The sequence below is a fragment of the Salvelinus namaycush genome, chromosome 31 (assembly GCF_016432855.1).
Source record: "Salvelinus namaycush isolate Seneca chromosome 31, SaNama_1.0, whole genome shotgun sequence".
Lineage (NCBI taxonomy): Eukaryota > Metazoa > Chordata > Actinopteri > Salmoniformes > Salmonidae > Salvelinus > Salvelinus namaycush.
This window is the reverse complement of record NC_052337.1, coordinates 37782207-37804277: the sequence shown is the minus strand read 5'-3', so window position 1 is coordinate 37804277 and position 22071 is coordinate 37782207. Positions and strand designations below refer to the sequence as shown.

General features: G+C 41.5%; 1 protein-coding gene across 1 annotated transcript in view; it reads left to right on the top strand.

The window, feature by feature from the left end:
* The window catches only part of LOC120026177 (protein unc-13 homolog B-like), a 28396-nt gene extending 12701 nt beyond the window's left edge, over positions 1–15695 (top strand). Inside the window, exons 17-28 of the mRNA XM_038971002.1 lie at positions 82–178; positions 266–409; positions 4439–4516; positions 4838–4915; positions 10635–10723; positions 10892–11038; positions 11205–11328; positions 11438–11569; positions 11722–11869; positions 12530–12622; positions 12721–12880; positions 13026–15695. Coding sequence (XP_038826930.1) covers positions 82–178; positions 266–409; positions 4439–4516; positions 4838–4915; positions 10635–10723; positions 10892–11038; positions 11205–11328; positions 11438–11569; positions 11722–11869; positions 12530–12622; positions 12721–12880; positions 13026–13311 — 1576 coding nt within the window. The 3' untranslated portion in view covers positions 13312–15695. The remainder of the gene's footprint in view (positions 1–81; positions 179–265; positions 410–4438; positions 4517–4837; positions 4916–10634; positions 10724–10891; positions 11039–11204; positions 11329–11437; positions 11570–11721; positions 11870–12529; positions 12623–12720; positions 12881–13025) is intronic.
* Positions 15696–22071: the final 6376 nt, after the last annotated feature.

Below are 22071 nucleotides of genomic sequence, written 5' to 3'. Positions count from 1 at the left end.
TGACTTGTCTAAACTTAAGAAATGTGTATAAAAATAGGTTCTCTCTATTTTACCCCTTATGCCAATCTTTCCCATGTGCAGGTGGTTCTTACAGTTTGTGCTGCAGTGGCTGGATGAGAATGAAAGCGTTTCCATGGAGTTCATGCATGGAGCTCTGGAGAGAGACAAGAAAGATGGAGTGAGTAACGGGAAAATAACCTCTCTTTGTCAGGTCTTCACTATAAACTATATAGTTACAATTGTCTCTGTCTCCTTCTCCCACCAGTTCCAGCAGACATCTGAGCATGCTCTCTTCTCTTGCTCGGTGGTGGACGTCTTCACCCAGCTCAACCAGAGCTTTGAGATCATCAAGAAACTGGACTGTCCTGACCCAAAGGTCATGGCCCACTACAGCCGACGATTCGCCAAGGTAACCTTACCCTCCTTGTCCTAGCTACCTGTCTGACCTGTAGACAAATGCCTGTTGGGATAGATTGCTCTCTCATATCTCCACCATCTGTGAGATTCATTTTAGGGAACCTCTCCCTGAGTCATGCTTGATTTCTACTTTTGTCTTGAAATGTTTTTCAAACAATAGCTAGGTTTCCATCCAATTGGCAACTTATTTTAATGTGAATATACAAAAATCGTCATTAAAAAAATATATGCACATTTTCCCACCAGAGATGTGTTTCCATTAAATGGACTTGTTGCGGATAAAGGCTGTGCGTGATGACGTAGTGCACATAAAAATAACGTGTGGTTACATTTCCATGTACCAAAATAAAAAATTACAGGTTAAATGGGCTTCCACCGCATTTTCAACTCTAATTTTATTTATTTATTTATTTAACCTTTATTTAACCAAGAAGGGCTCATTGAGATTTAAAATCTCTTTTTCAAGAGCATTCTGGCCAAGATAGGCAGCACCAAGTCATTACAAAAATTAGACAGACAACATGAAAAACTACAAGTAATCTAGTAAAAACCATTGAATTCACAAGAGTATAACAAAAATCATAAACAGCAAATTAAAACATTGACAGGTCAGAGAATCAGCCTCAAAATCCTTCATCAGTGATTTAAAAACACCAATCGGGACAAGTTCTTCCAGTTTAAAATGATTTTGTAAGGTGTTCCAAGACGATGGCGCAGAGTACATAAAAGCCCTTTTACCAAATTCAGTTCGGACATTTGGAACAGTTAGCAGGATAAAGTCCAGCGAACGAAGAGAGTACCCACCACATTTCTAAACAATAAAAATGCCCAAATAAAAAGGTAGTAAACCCAAAATGGCTTTGTAAATAAAAGTATACCAGTGACTGAGCCTACGAATGACTAGAGAAGGCCAGCCAACCCTGGTATACAAAGTGCAGTGGTGCGTAAGGGTTTTGCAGTTTAAAATAAATCTCAGTGCCATGGTAAAGAGTGTTAATTGATCTCAAACACTGAGCGGAAGCATATTCATATATAAAATATCCCCATAGTCTAGTAAAGGCATAAATGTAGCTGATACTAGCCTCCTACTGGCTTCAAAAGAAAGCCTTAGGCCTTATTCCTAAAATAAAATCCCAATTTCAGCTTAAATTTTTTTGTAAGTTGATTATGCAATTTAAAAGAGAGGCCGTCATCAATTAGAATTCCAAGATATTTATATGAGGTTACAACCTCAATCTCCTTGCCCTGACAGGTAGTAATATGTGAAAGGTTCAGAGGTCTATTTCTTGCTTTAGAAAACACCATTAGTTTAGTTTTGTCAGTATTGAGGATAAGCTTCAATTGACACAAGATATGTTGAACAGTATAAAAAGCAGTTTGCAAGTTCTGGAAAGCTTTTGTAAGAGATGAGGCACAACAGTAAATAACAGTATCATCAGCATAAAAATGAAGTTGTGCGCATTTTGGAAATTTTTGTCTAAATCATTTATATAAATAGTGAATAAGAGAGGACCAAGTACAGAGCCTTGGGGCACACCATTAAGGACAGACAATTTTAACAGACATAAGCCCATCAAATTGAGTACACTGAGTTCTATCAGACAGATGGTTAGCAAACCATGCAACTGCATGCTCCGAAAGACCTACACTCAACAATCTCTGCCTTAGTATAGCATGATCAACTTTATCAAAAGCCAAAGAGAGATCAATAAAAAGTGAGACACAGTGCAGTTTTTTGTCAAGGGCTTCAGTGATATCATTTAAAACCTTTATGGCTGCTGTAATTGTGCTATGCTTCTTCCTGAAGTCCGATTGGTACATTGATAAAATAGACTTGTATATAAAAACTCTTTCAGCTGTTCACTTACAAGAGTTTCAAGTATTTTCACCAGGGGTGACAGCTTTGAGATTGGCCTATAATTATTTAAAAGAGTTGGATCTCCCCCTTTTAAAAATGCTGATTTCCAGATCTTTGGAATTTCATTACATTCCAGGGTTAGATTGAACAGATATGTAAGTGGTTCAGCTATGAAATCAGCTGCCAGATTTAAAAAGCAGGGATCCAAAAGATCAGGACCTGCAGGCTTTCTTTGATCTAAGGATTTCAGGGCTTTATGCACCTCCTGCACTGAGAATGGGAAAAAAGCTAAAAGTTTGACCAGCTCTCACTGGTTCATCCACACAGGGTTGTACAGAGACCGAGGACACTGGTTCATCCACACAGGGTTGTACAGAGACAGAGGACACTGAACCAAACAGCCTACCAGATGATACAAAGTGCTCATTGAAACAATTCATCATTTCAGTTTTGTCATATATAGCAACAGAGTCCTTCAAAACACATGACGGTAATTCATTAACATTACTGTTACCAGACATAGACTTAATAGCATTCCAAAACTTTCTAGGGTCATTCAGGTTATCAGTGGTAACAGACATAAAATATTCAGACTTGGCCTTCCTGAGAAGAAAAGAACACTTGTTTCTTAACTGCCTAAAAATAAGCCAATCAGCATCAGAACAAGATTTTCTTGCTTTAGCCCAGGCTAGATTACTGTCGTAATCTAATGGTTTTGTTCATAAAAAATGTGTGTTTGAATATGATGAGATCTCTGACCAGAAAGCTACCATTCACCAGCTCTGCAAGAGTTATGTCAAAATATGTTTTTTTGAAGTTTTTTAAATTTAAATTATTGTATTTTTTTTCTCCCCAATTTCCATCTTGTCTCACCGCTGCAACTCCCCAACGGACTAGGGAGTGGTTAAGGTCGAGTCATGCGTCCTCCAAAACATGACCCGCCGAACCACGCTTCTTAACACCCGCCCACTTAACCCGGAAGCCAGCTGCACCAATGTGTCAGAGGAAACACCATTCAACTGACGACCGAAGTCAGCCTGCAGGCGCCCAGCCCGCAACAAGGAGTCGCTAATACGCCATGAGCCAATTAAAGCCCTCTCAGCCAAACTATCCCTTAACCCGGATGACGCTGGGACAATCGTGTGCCTCCCTATGGGACTCCCGGTCACGGCTGGTTGTGACATAGCCTGTGATCAAACCTGGGTCTGTAGTGACACCTCAAGCACTGCGATGCAGTACCTTAGACCGCTGCGCCACTCGGGAGGCCCAACCCTGAAGTTTATCAGAATTTATTTAGTCTGTAGCCTAATAAATTGTATGCCTTCCCGAGTTGTAGTGTGAGGACCACACAACATATCATTGCGTGACTCCACGTTTACCCCGCCATTTCTCGCCCAATTAATTTTACTGACACACAAAGATCCCACCTTGTCTAGTGTATTTTGTTTTCTCGACATTTGAAAAGTTTACTGACAAATGAGCTTTTCCATCAGGCCTGTCGCAACATTTTTTTATCTGACATGTACTTTACTCGCATGAAATGGTTGGATGGAAACCTGGTTACTGGGAGAAAAGTTTGGCATTTGCTCAAACCTTTTGAAATAGCCCCAAATCTCATTAAAGTGATTAATGATCATGACCGCCCATTGCATTTTCTTCGGAAAGCAGCCAACTCTGCCCTTTAGAGAAATCCTTACCATTGCTTTTCTTATTTTAGAGTACTATACCCTTATTACAGATATTGGCCCCAGAAAATCCTATTTCTATAAAAGCAGCCCGAGCATTGTCTGGGGGACTTTAACATTTGTGTAAAGGAATTGGATATGATATGTTCTCATTAAATAGAAATGTCTAATGCGACAATCGTTCTTTCTAGCTGGGCTTGGGCTGGCACAGTCTATAGAGAGACTGAGGTTTTTCATCACAGAGAATATATTCAGGGAGTGCATTCCTACTTTCAGAGGACTCTTTCCAGCACTAGTGCAGAAAAATTACCCGACAGTAACCTCACAAACCCTCTAACTTTACCTAAAAAACAGACTAGCCTCTAGCCAGTGTTAAAGGCCACTTCCCATTAACAGAAAAGGATGACAGTCATTTAGTGGTTGGAATGAGATAATATATTTCCAATTACACTGTAATGACCTGTTTTCCTCCCCACAGACTATTGCCAAAGTTCTTCTGCAGTACAGTGCCATTCTGACCAAGAGCTTCCCCTCCTACTCTGACAAAGAGAAGATCGTAAGTCTTCATATTCTGCCTTACACAACATACAGTGCATTCGGAAAGTATTCAGACCCCTTGACTTTTTCCGTATTTTGTTACGTTAGACTTATTCTAAAATGTATTTAATTGTTTTTTTCCCCCTACATACAATACCCCATAACGACAAAGGAAAAACAGGTTTTTAGACATTTGAGTAAGGCTGTAACGTAACAAAATGTTGAAAAAGTCAAGGGGTCTGAATACTTTCCGAATGCACTGTATCCTTAGTGTTTTCAAAGGGAGTTTCAACCTTTAAATGGTCTCTGTTTCTATTGCTCGCTCTCTTCCCCTTTGTAGCCCTGTGTACTGATGAATAACGTGCAGCAGTTGCGTATCCAGCTGGAGAAGATGTTTGAGTCCATGGGTGCCAAACAGGTAAGCAGCAACTCTATGTACGGGAAAAGATGATAACAAATAGCTTTTTTTCACAGATGGGTAAGATGGAATCGGGGTGAAAAATGTTCATACTCACTGTGCTCCGGACCACCAGGAACCTCCTGGAGAAGACGACAGGCGCATTGTATCTCTGGGCTCATGCAGCCGGTTGAGCAGCCGTTGGTGTTAGCAGGTTTTGATTTAAAGGAGTGAATGATGTGCTCCTCTGGCATGACACCTAGAGAAATGAAGAACCTCAACTTTTTGCTCTATGTGAACATGTGGTTCAAATTGCTTTTGTGTGTGACTGTTCTTCATAGACAAGATTATGAACGTGTTGTTTGTGTCTTTCCGTACCAGATTGCAAAAGCGGAAGCAGTGGTAGGGAGATGGTTCACTTGACTTAGAGTTGAGAAGTGGATGTGTGCTACTGTAGTATCCTGCCATGTGGAATAAAGCATTAGATCAATAGCAGCTATCAGCCAGTGCTTACTGTGTAGACTACTAGACTGTTACATTAACATATGCCCTTGGTGATTCTATTATGTCCCTAGATCAATTTCCTAGACTTCATAAAGCTATGTGCGGTCTATAGGTTTTCATTACCGTCCCTACAGTATGTTTAGCATCCCTACTTAAGAGCACAATGTAGTATCTATATGTTAAGTATGTTTAGGACATGCTTTATTCTGAATGATTGTTCCATTCTTACTGCGTAGTAAGTCAGTTATTATGTGGTTTGGATGTTGAGTAAAACAGTTTGTAGTTTGGTCTAGTAATCCCTTCGTTTTAGTTTACGCACCCATGGCTGAATTGTAGCACTAGACTTTGACAAATTGACTTTAAATGGGTGTTTCCTTCGCTGCTTAAGATTGACGAGCAGGTGGATGATGATGAGGAAGAGGACGAGAAGGTGGGTGTTCGTTCACTTTTGGTTGGAGGCTGTTTGATAGTTGCCAAAGTGTTGTTGAAGATCCTGTTGCATATTAAGTATTGTCTAACTCACCTTCCCCCTGACTAGCAGGTCATAACTTCACCCTCTATAGAGCCTTTAGGAACCCCCATAGTGAAACCATAGACAGTCAACTACTGGAGCTAGATTTCTCACATGATAGTTCCCTGTGGCCAATTAGATGAGTCTTTAGTCTTTTGAGGGTATGGAAGTGTAATGGTAAGAACTTCTGCACCCAGAGGATCAGTTTCAGATTATTGGGGCTGTGAAAGTGTGCCTGGAATAAGCTTGTATCCACAATGGTTTGTTTGTTCACTGCTGATGAATGGCATATGGCTTGTGGTTGGGTTTTTCTAAGGTAAGACAATCAGTGTTCATCTAATAAATGTAGAGAGTGGAACTTTAATCTGAGCTGTGTTTTCAAAGAAGCACAACCCTGGGGTTGTGTGAAGCCGTGATGTTGTCGTCAAAGCTCTGCGTCGTGCTGTGAGGAGATGAACTTGAAAGGCGGACTGTTCTGGGCTCCTGTAAAGGAGGGAGATGTGGGAGGGAAGGAGTGATTAGGAATTGAGTTGTCCCAGATGAAGCTCAGTAGGAATAGTTCACAGGAACTTCACAGTACATGCTGACTGACGCTCTTCTGCCTGTCAACACCAATTAGACACTTAAAAAACAAGACACACTGTTCAAGTTTCATTGTCAACAAGCACCAATTTAAAAAAAAAAAAAAAATTATAATAATTATGTTTTGTTTATTTTGACAGTCAGAAATACTCAAATAAACTACAGTATCTTCAAAATTGTACAATATAATGGAATGGTCGTAAACCGTTGACTGATAATGAACATTCTGCTTTTACCACATGTCTTTTTATCTGATTCCTGGAAATCCTTCACACAGGTCTTCATTATAAGCACTCTGACCTTCAAACTGTGGTGCTGACTTTGTGCAGTTAGCAGGAATAAAAGAAACTTGGGCATTTTCCCCCTCTTTTTCCCCCCTAGGGCAACATGGGCAAAATGATAGAATGGCGGCAGGTGGGTGTAAGACGAGGACATTATGTATGTGCATGTATGGACATTCTGTACATGGAGATATATATATATAAAATCTATTGTTTTTGAAACTCAAATAGAAAACTGACGATCCCTTTTCTGTACAGTGCATTCGGAAAGTATTCAGACCCCTTGACTTTTTCCACATTTTGTTACGCTACAGCCTTAATCTAAAATTTATTAAATTGTATTTTTTTCCCTCATCAGTCTACACACACAGTACCTTATGACAAAGCAAAACGTTTTTTTTTACATTTTTGCAAATGTATTAAATAGAAAACGGATCATATTTACATAAGTATTCAGGCCCTTTTCTCAGTACTTTGTTGAAGCACTTTTGGCAGCGATTACAGCACTGAGTCTTCTTGTGTATGACGCTACAAGCTTGGCACCCCTGTATTTGGGGGGTTTCTCCCATTCTTCTCTGCAGATCCTCTCAAGCTCTGTAAGGTTGGATGGGGAGCGCCACTGCACAGCTATTTTCAGGTCTCTCCAGAGATGTTTGATCGGGTTCAAGTCCGGGCTCCGGCTGGGCCACTCAAGGACATTCAGAGACTTGTCCCGGCTGTGTGCTTAGGGTCGTTGTCATGTTGGAAGGTGAACATTTGACCCAGTCTGAGGTCCTGAGTGCTCTGGAGCAGGTTTTCATCAAGGATCTCTCTGTTCATCTTTCTCTCAATCCTGACTAGTTTCCCAGTCCCTGATACTGAAAAACATTGCCACAGCATGATGCTGCCACCACCATGCTTCACCGTAGGGATTGTGTCAGTTTTCTTCCAGACGTGAGACTTGGCATTAAGGCCAAAGAGTTCAATCTTGGTTTCATCAGACCAGATAATCTTGTTTCTCATGGTCGGAGTCTTTAGGTGCCTTTTGGCAAACTCCAAGCGGGCTGTCATGTGCCTTTTACTGAGGAGCGGCTTCCTTCTGGCCACTCTACCATACAGGCCTGATTGGTGGAGTGCTGCAGAGATGGTTGTCCTCCTGGAAGGTTCTCCCATCTCCACAGAGGAACTCTGGAGCTGTCAGTGACCATTGGGTTTTTGGTCACCTCCCTGAAGAAGGCCCTTCTCCCCCGATTGCTCATTTGGGCTGGGCAGCCAGCTATAGGAAGAGTCTTGGTGGTTCCAAACTACTTCCATTTAAGAATGATGGATGCCACTGTTTTCTTGGGGATCTTCAATGCTGGTACCCTTCCCCAGATCTGTGCCTCGACACAATCCTGTCTCGGAACTCTATGGACAATTCCTTCGACCTCATGGCTTGGTTTTTGCTTTGACATGCACTGTCAACTGAGGGACCTTATATAGACAGAATTTACCACAGGTGGACGCCAATCAAGTTGTAGAAACATGTCAAGAATGATCAATTGAAACAGGATGCACCTGAGCTCAATTTCGAGTTCATAGCAAAGGGTCTGAATACTTATGTAAATAAGGTATTTCTGTTTTTTATTTTTACATTTGCACAAATTTCTAAACCTGTTTTCGCTTTGTCATTATGGGGTATTGAGTGTAGATTGTTGAGGAAATTGTTTATTTAAACAATTTTAGAATAAGGTTGTAACGTAACAAAATGTGGAAAAGGGGAAGACGTCTGAATACTTTCCGAATGCACTGTAAATACAGAACATGATACTGTACTGTCTGATACTGCTGTCATTGTTGACATGGTCGGCTGATGTAACTTGTAAACCGACTCAGTGTATCAATCAGTTCTCTGAGGGTGTATCAACCGTTCTGCCTCCGGCTGGAGGTTCACAGTATGTTTTGTGTTCTGTCTCACTCCAACCCTCCAGGAAAGTGTGGAGGAGGAGGTGGTTGAGGAGGAGCAGGTTGAGGTTTGTTGGTGTAGTAGAGGTTGTGTCAGTGACACACTGTCACTGATATCGTCATGGTTACATATCGTCATTCCCACTCACTGCCCATCTCTCCACTCACGTAGTGGTGGTCACACTCGTATTCGCCACGTCATTGTGCCTTCTCATGGTGGGAATGGACACCACCATCGTTACCGGGGTAACTTTGATCTTGTTGGGTTTTTCACTGGTCATCTGTTTGGTGCAACACTCTTCCCCTATATGACTAAGGTACTGTTGTCCCTTACCTGTTCTCTAAATCCAAGTGCAGCTGTCTTGCGCTCCATTACACAGACATCTCCTTCCCACAACTTCATTTACTTTCAGACTACTATGCAGTTTAATGATTTAGTTATTTTCCCTTTTCTTTTGTTTTCAATAGACTGACAAAGAGAAGGTGGGTTCATTACAAACAAGTGTTGCATACATACAGTATGTAGTCCTACAGTATGTATGCAAAGGTTTACTGCACATCTTTTTACAATTTTGTCTTTTGGTTAAGTCTATTATCCTAAATCTTCTCCTGCTGTTAGTACTAGTTGGGTCTGTTGCTGGTCCGTACTTTAGTTATTGCAACAAAAGACACATTTTACAGTTTTTTTTGTTTTTTTTACTTCTCTCAAAGATGGATGCACCCCCAGAGGAAAAGGTGGGTTAGAGTTTGTGCCTTTCTCCCTGGGTTGTATAGTTGAGCGGTAGCTATGCTGCTCACAAAAATGTCACTGGTTCATTGGTCAACACATTTCCCAATTGGTACAATATTATTTTGTAGCACCATCAGATATTTGCCATGTATTTCTAGTTTTTATCTCATACTAGCTCTTGATACAAGACAGCAATAAATACGGTCATCTCCTTTTTTCCCCCTGCCGTTCTCTGATAGCCTGAAAAGAAAGACGAGGAGAAGGTGAGTGTAGTAAGGATGTGACATCATCAGTGCCCATCTCCACTAACACTATCACTCTCACTTGTCACTTACTCAGCAGTATACACACGTACAGGAGGCTCATGAAAAACATACTCAATCTCTCCCTATAGCCCCTGTAAGCCCTCCTCGTATCCACTGGTGCAGAACTCCTTCAGTAGTCTCCCCTACAGCTGTCCTATATTCTTGTCTGGAATCTAGACATGTAGTCTAGTCCCTGGCAGTCCATGTATCAGCTGGCCTATTGAAGCATTAGCTTAATGGGCCACATCATGTTGTCATCTGTCTGGCTGGGGTTGCTTTAGGCCTCTGTGAGATGGTTTCTGTCAGACTGATGCTGTGGTTGTAGATACGGGACACATTGTGACCCCTGGTGGTCCTCCAATAGGATATACTTCTGAGTCAATGAATCTGCTGTCATATTAAACCGCCATTTTCTTTCATCTGCTTTCTTTGAAGGTGGTGATTATTACCGACAAAAAGGTGGGTTAGTCTACAGGAGTGTTGGCTCTAATAACAATGACTAACTAACTGGAAGAGAAGTAGCAGTGACATTGCAAGTATAGGGAATCTCGCTACTTCAGTCAAACATTTTTCACAGTTTCTCTGAAAACAATGTTTGAGTGACCATTGCCTTTTCTTGCCATGCTTGTTCATCTTCTGGCAAAAAGCAAAATAACACGTTTTCTCCATTGCTGCTGGATTATTGTGTGTGCTCTACTTTGGCTTGCAATTCGCATACTTTACAGTATGTGTATTATCTGGCATCAAAGGGAATTATGTTGCTGTTTTCCCCCATATCTATGGTTTTTGAGAATCATGCTTAACTGTTTTACAAAAAAAAATCTGTACTCAGACTTATTACACTGTCTCTGTGTGCTTCTCTGCGTCTGTCTGACTATCTGTGTGTTTGCCTGTTTGTATGCAGCTGGACACAGAAGCCAGTGACCTCCTGAATGAGCTTCAGGTCAAGCTGAACAATGTGCTGGATGAGCTGAGTACTACGTTTGGAAACAGGTACACACATGCTCCCACACAGTCCCAGGATTCCAACATGAACACTCTCCCCATACTATGTCACTCATAATGTTTCTACTGTGGACTCATGCACACAGCTTCAGTCTGTAGTATATGGAGTCCATTTTGGCTCTGAACCCTAACCCATGTGGCTCCTTTCTCCTGTAGTTTCCAGGTCCGTATTGATGACTGTATGAGACAGATGGCCTGTCTGCTGTACCAGATCAAGGGCCCAGTCAACACCAACAGCCGCAACATGGTGGAGGCCGACTCGGACAACATGCTACGGCCACTTATGGACTTCCTGGATTCAAAGTGAGTGGATCCCTCCTGCTTCTGTATTGGCTGCTGATTTGGTGGCGTCCATTTTGGTGCATTCCCTCTGAAGTCAAAGTTGTTTTTGTCAGTATGTTCCGTGATTGTGTATTTGTTGATTTGCTGTATGTGTTGTCTCATTAAACGTCCGTGTGTGTCTATGCAGGTTAACGCTGTTTGCCACAGCATGTGAGAAGACTGTTCTAAAGCGGGTTCTGAAAGAGCTGTGGAGGATTGTAATGAGCAGCCTGGAGAAAACCATCGTCCTGCCCCAAGGCAACGACACATTCGTAAGGCCTAACACCCTCCTAACATTTACCCTCAAACCTGGCCCGTTTCCTCACGACTCTCTACTCCAAACACACCGTCACCTAATGTTATGTGTATTCCTCTCCTCAGGGGGCTCAGATCCTGTCTGCAGCCAAGGAACTGGGGCAGCTCTCCAAGCTCAAGGATCACATGGCAGGAGAGGCCAAAAGCCTGACACCTAAACAGTGTGCTGTCATGGATATAGCACTGGACACAATCAAAGTTTGTTTCAGTTTATAGGCAAACATACACCTGTGGTAAAGTTACTACTTAGATGATGAGGGGACTGTGTTTCTGATCCTTTAATTACAGGCCTCATTCATTGTATAGTAGGGAATCAAACCTTCATCTCGCTCTCTCGCACTCTTCTGCAGCAATACTTCCATGCAGGAGGGAACGGTCTGAAGAAGGCGTTCCTGGAGAAGAGTCCTGAGTTGACCTCACTACGCCACGCTTTGTCCCTCTACACACAGACCACAGACACGCTCATCAAGACCTTTGTCACAACACAACACACACAAGGTGAGGCAGCGTGCATGCGCACACACAATAGCATCAGTCTGCTTCCTATTGTGTCTAACTAAATACATTAGTCATAAAATAAGACCTTTGCTTCTCCCCTGCTTTGCCACCATTGGTCACCAGAGGCTCCCTCTTGAGCACTGTTCTATTTAGTATTGGGCTTGAAGTTGATCTATCACCTAAATACTGTGTGTGCCTCTGTTACGTACCTAGAAACAAACTTTCACTGGCTCTGTGACTGTTCTGTGTGTGCTGTGATTTGTCTAACTCTAAAATGACTCACTGCTGCCATTTGACACTTTCTTTGCTTATTTGTCTTCCCTCTTGTGATCTTTTCTGCTGCCTCCTCACCAGTGCACAATGGGAAGGGTATTAGGTTAACTCCCAACGAAAAAATACAACCCTCCAGGGGTAGGTGGTGCTGTTAATGGATAGCATGTGCTAACAACCCCGGTCTCCTTTACTCTGTGCACATAAACCCCCTCCCACCTGCCCCTGTGGGTGAGTTTGCCCCAAACACCAACCTTGACTGCTCCTCCTCCTGGTTGTATGACCCTACCCATACCCTCTCCTCCTCCTCCCTAAAGGATACTACTGGTATCTATAATCACACTGACTACCACTGGAAGATAATGTCTTGTTTCCATCTGTGTGCGCTAGGGTCAGGAGTGGACAAGCCGGTGGGAGAAATATCCATTCAGATCGACCTATTCACCCACCCTGGTACTGGGGAGCACAAAGTCACTGTCAAAGGTTTGTATATTTGTAGAGTTAAGGAAAAAATGACTCCAATAAACCCTTTTCTCTGTGTCTCCCAACAAACAAACTTATCTCCTTCCTCGTTGTACCAGTGGTGGGAGCCAATGATCTGAAGTGGCAGACGTCTGGGATGTTCCGGCCCTTTGTGGAGATCACCATGATTGGACCCCACCTCAGTGACAAGAAGCGCAAGTTCCAATCCAAGTCCAAGAACAACAGCTGGGCGCCCAAGTTCAACGAGACCTTTCACTTGTGAGTGCAGAGCCAAGCAATAGTACAGTAGCCTGCTGCCTACAATGATCCATATGTAGTCCCTTGAAATAGCCATTGCTCATTGTAAAAAAAAAAAAAGTGTAAGAAATGATCTCTCTCCCTCCCCTCTTCCATGTCTCCTCAGTATCCTAGGTAATGAGGATGGCTTTGAGTGCTACGAGCTGCAGATGTGTGTGAAGGACTACTGTTTTGGCCGTGCCGATCGGGTGGTGGGCATGGCTGTGATGCAGCTGCGGGATGTGGCAGAGAAGGGCAGTGTGGCGTGCTGGTGCCCCCTGGGTCAGCGTGTCACCATGGACGAGACAGGCCTCACCGCCATGCGCATCCTCTCCCAGCGCTCCAACGACGAGGTGGCCAAGGAGTTCGTCAAGCTCAAGTCTGAGATACGCTCTGAGGAGGAGGGCAGATGAGGTCTCCCTGAAGGAGGGGAGGGGTGTGAAGGGCCTCTAGTAAAGTGGGAAGTAATAGGAGCACTTTGACTACTACTACTTTGGACTAATAATGTCCCCTGGCTGCTACTGGCTGTTTGATGGACACTGGTTCACCATCACATTGTCACTCACTGTGTTTCTCAGACTCCCCTTTTGTGTTCCTCACTCACTATCTCCTACACATACGTAGTTAGTTTCTCTCTCTCTCTCAATGGTTATTAGACACAATCTCACACGATATTGTACTTACTGTGGGTCGGCCAGTCTGGCACTATGGACATGCCATGGACGCTATATGCCAATCAATTCCTGCCAGCCTGTATGTACTTCAGTACGGGGTCTCCCCCTCACCCCACAATCCCCCCTAGTGTTCATGTGCAATACCCCCCAACTGTGGCCATATGTTTGATGCCTTACACTTTAGAAGCTGTGAATGTGTGAAGTTCAGACACAAAACTGTAACTGTAGTAGAAAGCTGTTTATCTTCCTCAATCTCTCTAGTGTTCTTCAGGATCCATGTTCACATCATTGATGCCACTATTAGGGTCCAAACGCAGGATGTCATTGTTGGTGTTTTGGTCGAAGTAGATTCACCTGGTTTCTATCGTTTGGACTTCTACCACATGTCAAGTACCCTACTCCTAATTATAGTGTAAAAATCCAATTTTTTCCCTTAGAAAAGTGAAGTGTGTTTTTTTTGTATTGGAATTAGTGCCATGTGGTGGTTCTGAAGTGAGTTTTATGTTTGAGTCTCCCCCCTATTTTTTGACAGGAGGTACTGTAATGGCAACAGCACTCAATGTAAAGGGTTTGTAAAGTTGTGTGCCTTGTCAGGTATTGGGCTCCTATTCATAACCCATTAGTCCCATACAGTGTTAACAATGCACTTTGAATGAGAATTACTGTAATACTTTTTAGTCTAAATTGTCATAAATGTTCTTAACGCAAGGGCTGCCTTCTATCCAGAGAGAAACTTCCTTTTAAGGATAGAGAGTGGTGAGCACTTTTTAATATGGACTATTGCTTCTTACATTAAAAACGGCAATGGTGTATGTAGGGCCCTGTCTTGAACTTAGTAATCACTGCTAAATAACCCCGTTGAATACAACATTTTACAAACATTTGGCTAATGTTGCCAACCCTCAATGACAGCCATTTTATTTATAGTTTTTATGTATTTAATCCATATGTAGAGTCTGGTCTACTTTGCAAACAGAGGGCTGCTAGATGTTGTTTGAGTATAGTTTTCAAAGTGGTTTTGAATGGCTTTTTACTGCAGTTTTCTAGCAGGACCCTACAGATACTAACTGAACCTAGAGGGTCTTTTGGGACCAGAGGAGTTTAAACGATTTTCATCTCAGATGAGGGAAAGGCTAGCCTCGTATAGTTCGTAACGAGGCTAGGAAAAGGCAGTCCAAGCCCTGGGTTTCCAAATATTTTCCAACTATGTTTCCTTGTATCTCTGAGTGGCCTTACATTGGTGATAATAGAAGATTTCTATATACATGTTTTTACCCCCCCATTTTCTGTGTATTTCTTTTGTCTCACAACGATGCAGAGGGTTGGTCAATTTGACCTAAATCAACCGTATCAGACTGATATTGTCAATGTGATTTTCCTTATTGCTGTTACTTTATTTTTGTTTTTAATTGTATTGGAGGATTTATATTTTTCGTTTAGATGTAGTAATTTTCTTAGATATAGTATTTATATTTTTGTTTTCTGTTTTGATCCCTCTTAAAAAATGTTGGAATGATGTGGAGATGTTCAGTACTGTATCATGAGTTCTATTGGATCTACAGTATACACAGTAAGGGGTAATGCATGCCTGTCATATCCCTGATAGAAATAAGGAGAGAGAAAATTGAACATATCACGCCTAAAAAAAATATTTTGCTATTTGTCAAGTAACACTGCCGTTGTCCATACAATAATAGTCAGTTTGATGTTCACAAAAAGAAGAAAACTGCAACATCACACACTGTTAAAGCTATATCTGGGCTTTATATGCAGTATACAGTACCAATGTGAATACATCTTTTGGGCTGTTGATTTAGGGGAAAATGTCTACTTCTAAGGAGGGCACTGCCACTAACATACATGTTCCTTGTGCCAAGCTGTGCAAGTGTTCACTTTTTATCGTTTTATTACATTTTTTTTATACATTTTTTTTTTAATCTTGTGAAGCATTGCACTATAATTAAATCACTACAATAGTTAGTTAGCACGTGTTGTATGTCCAAGTAACTGGACTTTTGTGAAGTTTTATTTGTATTTTGCAACTGGAAAAATCATGGTATTGATCATTAAAATGTGTACATTACAATGTATTAATTTTGTATAAAGTATTTAAGAAATAACTATTGATGTGTCTGGCTAATTATTAGGAGTTCACAGCGAACTCACATAGATTGGTTACTTTGATTTCGAGTTTGGCACACAGAAACTACAGGCCAACTACCAATTGGCCTAAAGGTGGCACTGTTATAAGCAGTCTCACTTAAACCCTCATATCCGGTGGCCCGTTTGACCTAAACACTTGAAACCTTGTATGTAGGTGTCTTTCAAAAAAACAAAATGTAGGCGTCTCCTCATCCTGAACAAATTCTCCTCAAGGACCCATAATGTCCGTCAGGATAGATTTTCCTCCATCTTGGACACTATTTTTTTTACTTTTGAAAAACGTATCATGAACATTACCATGATGAACTGTGTTAAGTTTGGCATTTATCTTCAAAAATAAGGAACCTTAACAATCAAATTTGACTATGTAAAACTAATGCTTTAAATAATCATAAAAAAGCTGACTCAATTTGGAATGTAGGACCATAGTACTTCTCCAAACTTAGCTTTTTCAAACTAAGGGATTGGTCAAAAGGCTGAGTTTGGTCAAATGGCTGAGTTATTGAGACATCTGATTTGTGTCCATTTAAACCACTGTAAATCCACTTCCATAGTGGCCTATCAACTTGAAACGTGTCATCGCTATCATGGACGTCCCTAAAATGAACCACACTGAATTTCTTGTTAGTTTCCATGTTTTTTGAGAAATCAACAACTAATTATTTTCATATTTAACGCTAATGCTCAAAATCATCTTCTCATGAACCATATGCCATATTCATTCCAGATTTTGTGTATATAGACTAATTACATCAGTCGCTTAATGGTTTTGAGATTTTCTTTTTCTGTATTCAAATACTGTATGGCCGGACTGTACCTATAGATCCACGTTAGCACTTATGCTAATGCAAAAAATACTTAATCTTCTCATGAACCATAAGTCAGATTGACTCCAGATTCTTCTTTGCAGATCCTCTCAAGCTCTGTCAGGTTGGATGGGGAGCGTTGCTGCACAGCTGTTTTTTAGGTCTCTCCAGGGTTCAAGTTCGGCCTCTGAGTGGGCCACTCAAGGACATTCAGAGACTTGTCCCGAAGCCCCTCCTGCGTTAACCTGAGTTTAAATGTATTTGGCTTTCACAATTCCTCACATTTAATCCTAGTAAAAACTCCCTGTTTTAGGTCAGTTAGGATCACCACTTTATTTTAAGAATGAGAAATGTCAGAATAATAGTAGAGAATGATTTATTTCAGCTTTTATTTCTTTCATCACATTCCCAGTGGGTCAGAAGTTTACATACACTCAATTAGTATTTGGTAGCATTGCCTTTAAATTGTTTAACTTGGGTCAAACGTTCAGGTAGCCTTCCACAAGCTTCCCACAATAAGATGGGTGAATTTTGGCCCATTCCTTCTGACAGATGGTGTAACTGAGTCAGGTTGAAGGCCTCCTTGCTCGCTTTCTCAGTTCTGCCCACAAATTTTCTATAGGATTGAGGTCAGGGCTTTGTGATGGCCACTCCAATACCTTGACTTTGTTGTTCTTAAGCCATTTTGCCACAACTTTGGAAGTATGCTTGGGGTCATTGTCCATTTGGAAGACCCATTTACGACCAAGCTTTAACTTCCAGACTGATGTCTTGAGATGTTGCTTCAAAATATCCACATAATTTTCCTCCCTCATGATGCCATGTATTTTGTGAAGTGCACCAGTCCCTCCTGCAGCACAGCACCCCCACAACATGATGCTGCCACCCCTGTGCTTCACAGTTGGGATGGTGTTCTTCGGCTCCCCCTTTTTCCTCTAAACATAACGTTGGTAATTATGGTCAAACAGTTCTGTTTTTGTTTCATCAGACCAGAGGACATTTCTCCAAAAAGTGCAATCTTTGTTCCCATGGCTTTTTATGGCCGTTTTGGAGCAGTGGCTTCTTCCTTGCTGAGCGGCCATTCAGGTTATGTCGGTATAGGACTTGTTTTACTGTGGATATAGATACTTTTGTATCTGTTTCCTCCAGCACCTTCAAAAGGTCCTTTGCTGTTGTTTTGGGATTGATTTGCACTTTTCGCACCAAAGTGCGTTCATCTCTAGGAGACAGAACGGTCTCCTTCCTGAGAGGTATGATTGCTGCGTGGTCCCATGGTATTTATACCTTCATGCGTTTGGAAATTGCTCCCAAGGATGAACCAAACTTGTGGAGGTCTACAAAAAAAATTCTGAGGTCTTGGCTGATTTCTTTTGATTTTCCAATGATGTCAAGCAAAGAGGCACTGAGTTTGAAGGTAGGCCTTGAAATACATCCACAGGTACACCTCCAATAGGCTAATTGACATAATTTTAGTCAATCAGAAGCTTCTGAAGCCATGACATTTTCTGGAATTTTCCAAGCTGTTTAGAGGCACAGTCAACTTGGTGTATGTAAACTTCTGACCCACTGGAATAGTGATACAGTGAATGTTGAAATAATCTGTAAACAATTGTTGGAAAAATGACTTGTGTCATGCTCAAAGTAGATGTCCTAACCGACTTGCCAAAACTATAGTTTGTTAACAAGAAATTTGTGGAGTTTTAATGACTCCAACCTGAGTGTATGTAAACTTCCGACTTCAACTGTATCTCTGAAGACCATCCGGTTATGATATCTATTTGCCATATATTTTTCAACTGTGCTGTGATGTTTCACAAAAGTTCTGAACCTTTCTATTCTCATAGTTTCTACAGATGGTAAATTAAAGATTTTTTTTTAATTCTAAAAGTATTATTGATTGAATTACTTTTTAAAATCACCCAACAGTGCTATTGCAGAGTTAGCTCCAGGTAAATGTTGCAATTCTTCAGCCATTCCTGAACCTGTGACCAAAAACAAGCTACATATGGACCGTTTCAAAACAAATTATCTAATGAGTCTCTTCGCAGATAAATCCGCGGAGCTGGCATGATTGTGTCCCCCCAAAAATTATTTAGTCAGCCACCAATTGTGCAAGTTCTCCCACTTCAAAAGATGAAAGAGGCCTGTAATTGTCATCATAGGTACACTTCAACCTATGACAGACAAAATGAGAAAAAAAAATCCAGAAAATCACATTGTAGGATTTTTAATGAATTTATTTGCAAATGATGGTGGAAAATAAGTATTTGGTCACCTACAAACAAGCAAGATTTCTGGCTCTCACAGACCTGTAACTTCTTCTTTAAGAGGCTCCTCTGTCCTCCACTCGTTACCTGTATAAATGGCACCTGTTTGAACTTGTTATCAGCATAAAAGACACCTGTCCACAACCTCAAACAGTCACACTCCAAACTCCACTATGGCCAAGACCAAAGAACTGTCAAAGGACACCAGAAACAAAATTGTAGACCTGCACCAGGCTGGGAAGACTGAATCTGCAATAGGTAAGCAGCTTGGTTTGAAGAAATCAACTGTGGGAGCAATTATTAGGAAATGGAAGACATACAAGACCACTGATAATCTCCCTCGATCTGGGGCTCCACGCAAGATCTCACCCCGTGGGGTCAAAATGATCACAAGAACGGTGAGCAAAAATCCCAGAACCACACGGGGGGACCTAGTGAATGACCTGCAGAGAGCTGGGACCAAAGTCTACCATCAGTAACACACTACGCCGCCAGGGACTCAAATCCTGCAGTGCCAGACGTGTCCCCCTGCTTAAGCCAGTACATGTCCAGGCCCGTCTGAAGTTTGCTAGAGAGCATTTGGATGATCCAGAAGAAGATTGGGAGAATGTCATATGGTCAGATGAAACCAAAATAGAACTTTTTGGTAAAAACTCAACTCGTCGTGTTTGGAGGACAAAGAATGCTGAGTTGCATCCAAAGAACACCATACCTACTGTGAAGCATGGGGGTGGAAACATCATGCTTTGGGGCTGTTTTTCTGCAAAGGGACCAGGACGACTGATCCGTGTAAAGGAAAGAATGAATGGGGCCATGTATCGTGAGATTTTGAGTGAAAACCTCCTTCCATCAGCAAGGGCATTGAAGATGAAACGTGGCTGGGTCTTTCAGCATGACAATGATCCCAAACACACCGCCCGGGCAACGAAGGAGTGGCTTCGTAAGAAGCATTTCAAGGTCCTGGAGTGGCCTAGCCCGTCTCAAGATCTCAAACCCATAGAAAATCTTTGGAGGGAGTTGAAAGTCTGTGTTGCCCAGCAACAGCCCCAAAACATCACTGCTCTAGAGGAGATCTGCATGGAGGAATGGGCCAAAATACCAGCAACAGTGTGTGAAAACCTTGTGAAGACTTACAGAAAACGTTTGACCTCTGTCATTGCCAACAAAGGGTATATAACAAAGTATTGAGATAAACTTTTGTTATTGACCAAATACTTATTTTCCACCATCATTTGCAAATAAATTCATTAAAAATCCTACAATGTGATTTTCTGGATTTTTTTTTCTCATTTTGTCTGTCATAGGTTGAAGTGTACCTATGATGAAAATTACAGGCCTCTCTCATCATTTTAAGTGGGAGAACTTGCACAATTGGTGGCTGACTAAATACTTTTTTGCCCCACTGTATAACATTCTATTGGTTGCAAGAATTTTGTATGATTTAAATTGAAAAACTCCACTGTAAGTGTTGGATCCCGCGTTGTTTCGTGTGCCATGGAATCGGTACTTTGAAAATCTCTATTCAAATATTTTGCATTCAATCTATTTACCAAAGCTGTCCATTTTTTGGTCCTTAAATTAAACTAGTATGACTTTTTTATTTCTACCAATTTTCTTTAACCATTTTGGGCTTTAATGCAGGGCCGACAGACAAGTTCCCTTACTTCTTCCACTTGCCTCTACCATTTTTGTGGTAATGCTGTAATTAGTTGGTTGTAATTTTGAGTAGAGCAGACAATTCCATATGTTTTTTTTAGCTGCGTGTGTGTCAACTTATACCCCCTTTTTCACCCCAATTTTGTGATATCCAATTAGTAGTTAGTCGTGTCCCATCGCTGCAACTCCCTTACGGACTCGGGAGAGGCAAGGGTCATGAGCCAACTCCCATACGGACTCTGAAGAGGCAAGGGTCATGAGCCATGCGTCCTCCGAAACACGACCCTGCCAAGCCGCACAGCTTCTTGACACACTGCTCACTGAACTTGGAAGCCAGCCGCACCAATGTGTCGGAGGAAACACCGTCCAACTAGCAACCAAAGTCAGCTTGCAGGTCCCCGGCCCGCCACAAGCAGTCGCTAGAACGTGATGGGACAAGGAAATCCTAGCCGGCCAAACCCTCCTCTAACCCGGACGACGCTGAGCCAATTGTGCACCGCCTCATGGGTCTCCCGGTCACAGCCTTCTGTGACACAACCTGGGATTGAACCTTAGACTGCTGTGCCACTCGGGAGGACCAGATTATACAATTTTTGTAACTTTTATATATATTTTTATCATTTGAGTTTAAGCATAATATTTGTTGTCTTTTCTGGTGGACTATACTGAAAATCAACCAACTTTCTATGGTGTGTGTTAAAAAGAACTATATTTTGTAGATTTCACTTTCAAATAACCGAGAGTGAGAGGTAATCTGAATAAAGGGGAAAAGGCCATTCTTAAGGTGCAACATTCTTACGAGTCCGCTAGAGAACCAGTTTGAATTTTAGTATATTTTGTTTGACTGAGGACTTTGAGAGGTCTAATGCTTTAATATTTAATAATTTCTGCCTTCTGATTTCATATACATTAAATAAATAGGCCTGTTTAATTTTGTCTTGCCTGCTGTTCCAAATGGAATATTTTTTGCTCATATAATTTTTAAAAACAAGTCGCTAGATGTAGGCAAGGCCATAGGCAAGTAGGTAAACTGGGATATGACTAAAGAGTTAATCAGGGTGATTTTTACACAAATATACAGGTATTTTCCTTTCCATGGTAGCAAGATCTTATCTATTTTTGCTAACTTAATATCCAAATGAATTGTATTGAGATCATTTCTTTCTTTTAGAATATGAATACTGAGTAAGTCAACTTCACTCTCAGACCATTTTATTGGTAAACTGCACGGTAATGTAAAAATTGTCTTTTTTTTATCCAATAAGTAATATAGTTCACTTATCATAATTTGGTTGTAATCCAAAGAGGTTATAAAAAATAGCTAGATCCTCTGAGTCTGTGGAGGGATCCAAATTGTGGATTTAAAAGAAAACATGAAAGGAAATCTTAACGCTACAGCATACAATGACATTATAGACATTCTGTGCTTCCAACGTTGTGGCAACAGTTTGGCGAAGGCCCATTCCTGTATCATGCAATGGCCCCATGCACAAAGCGAGGTCTATATAGAAGTGGTTTGAGATCCATGTGGTAGAACTTGACTGGCCTGCACAGAGCCCTGACCTCATGCCCATCAAACGCCATTGGGATGAAATGGAACAGCGAAT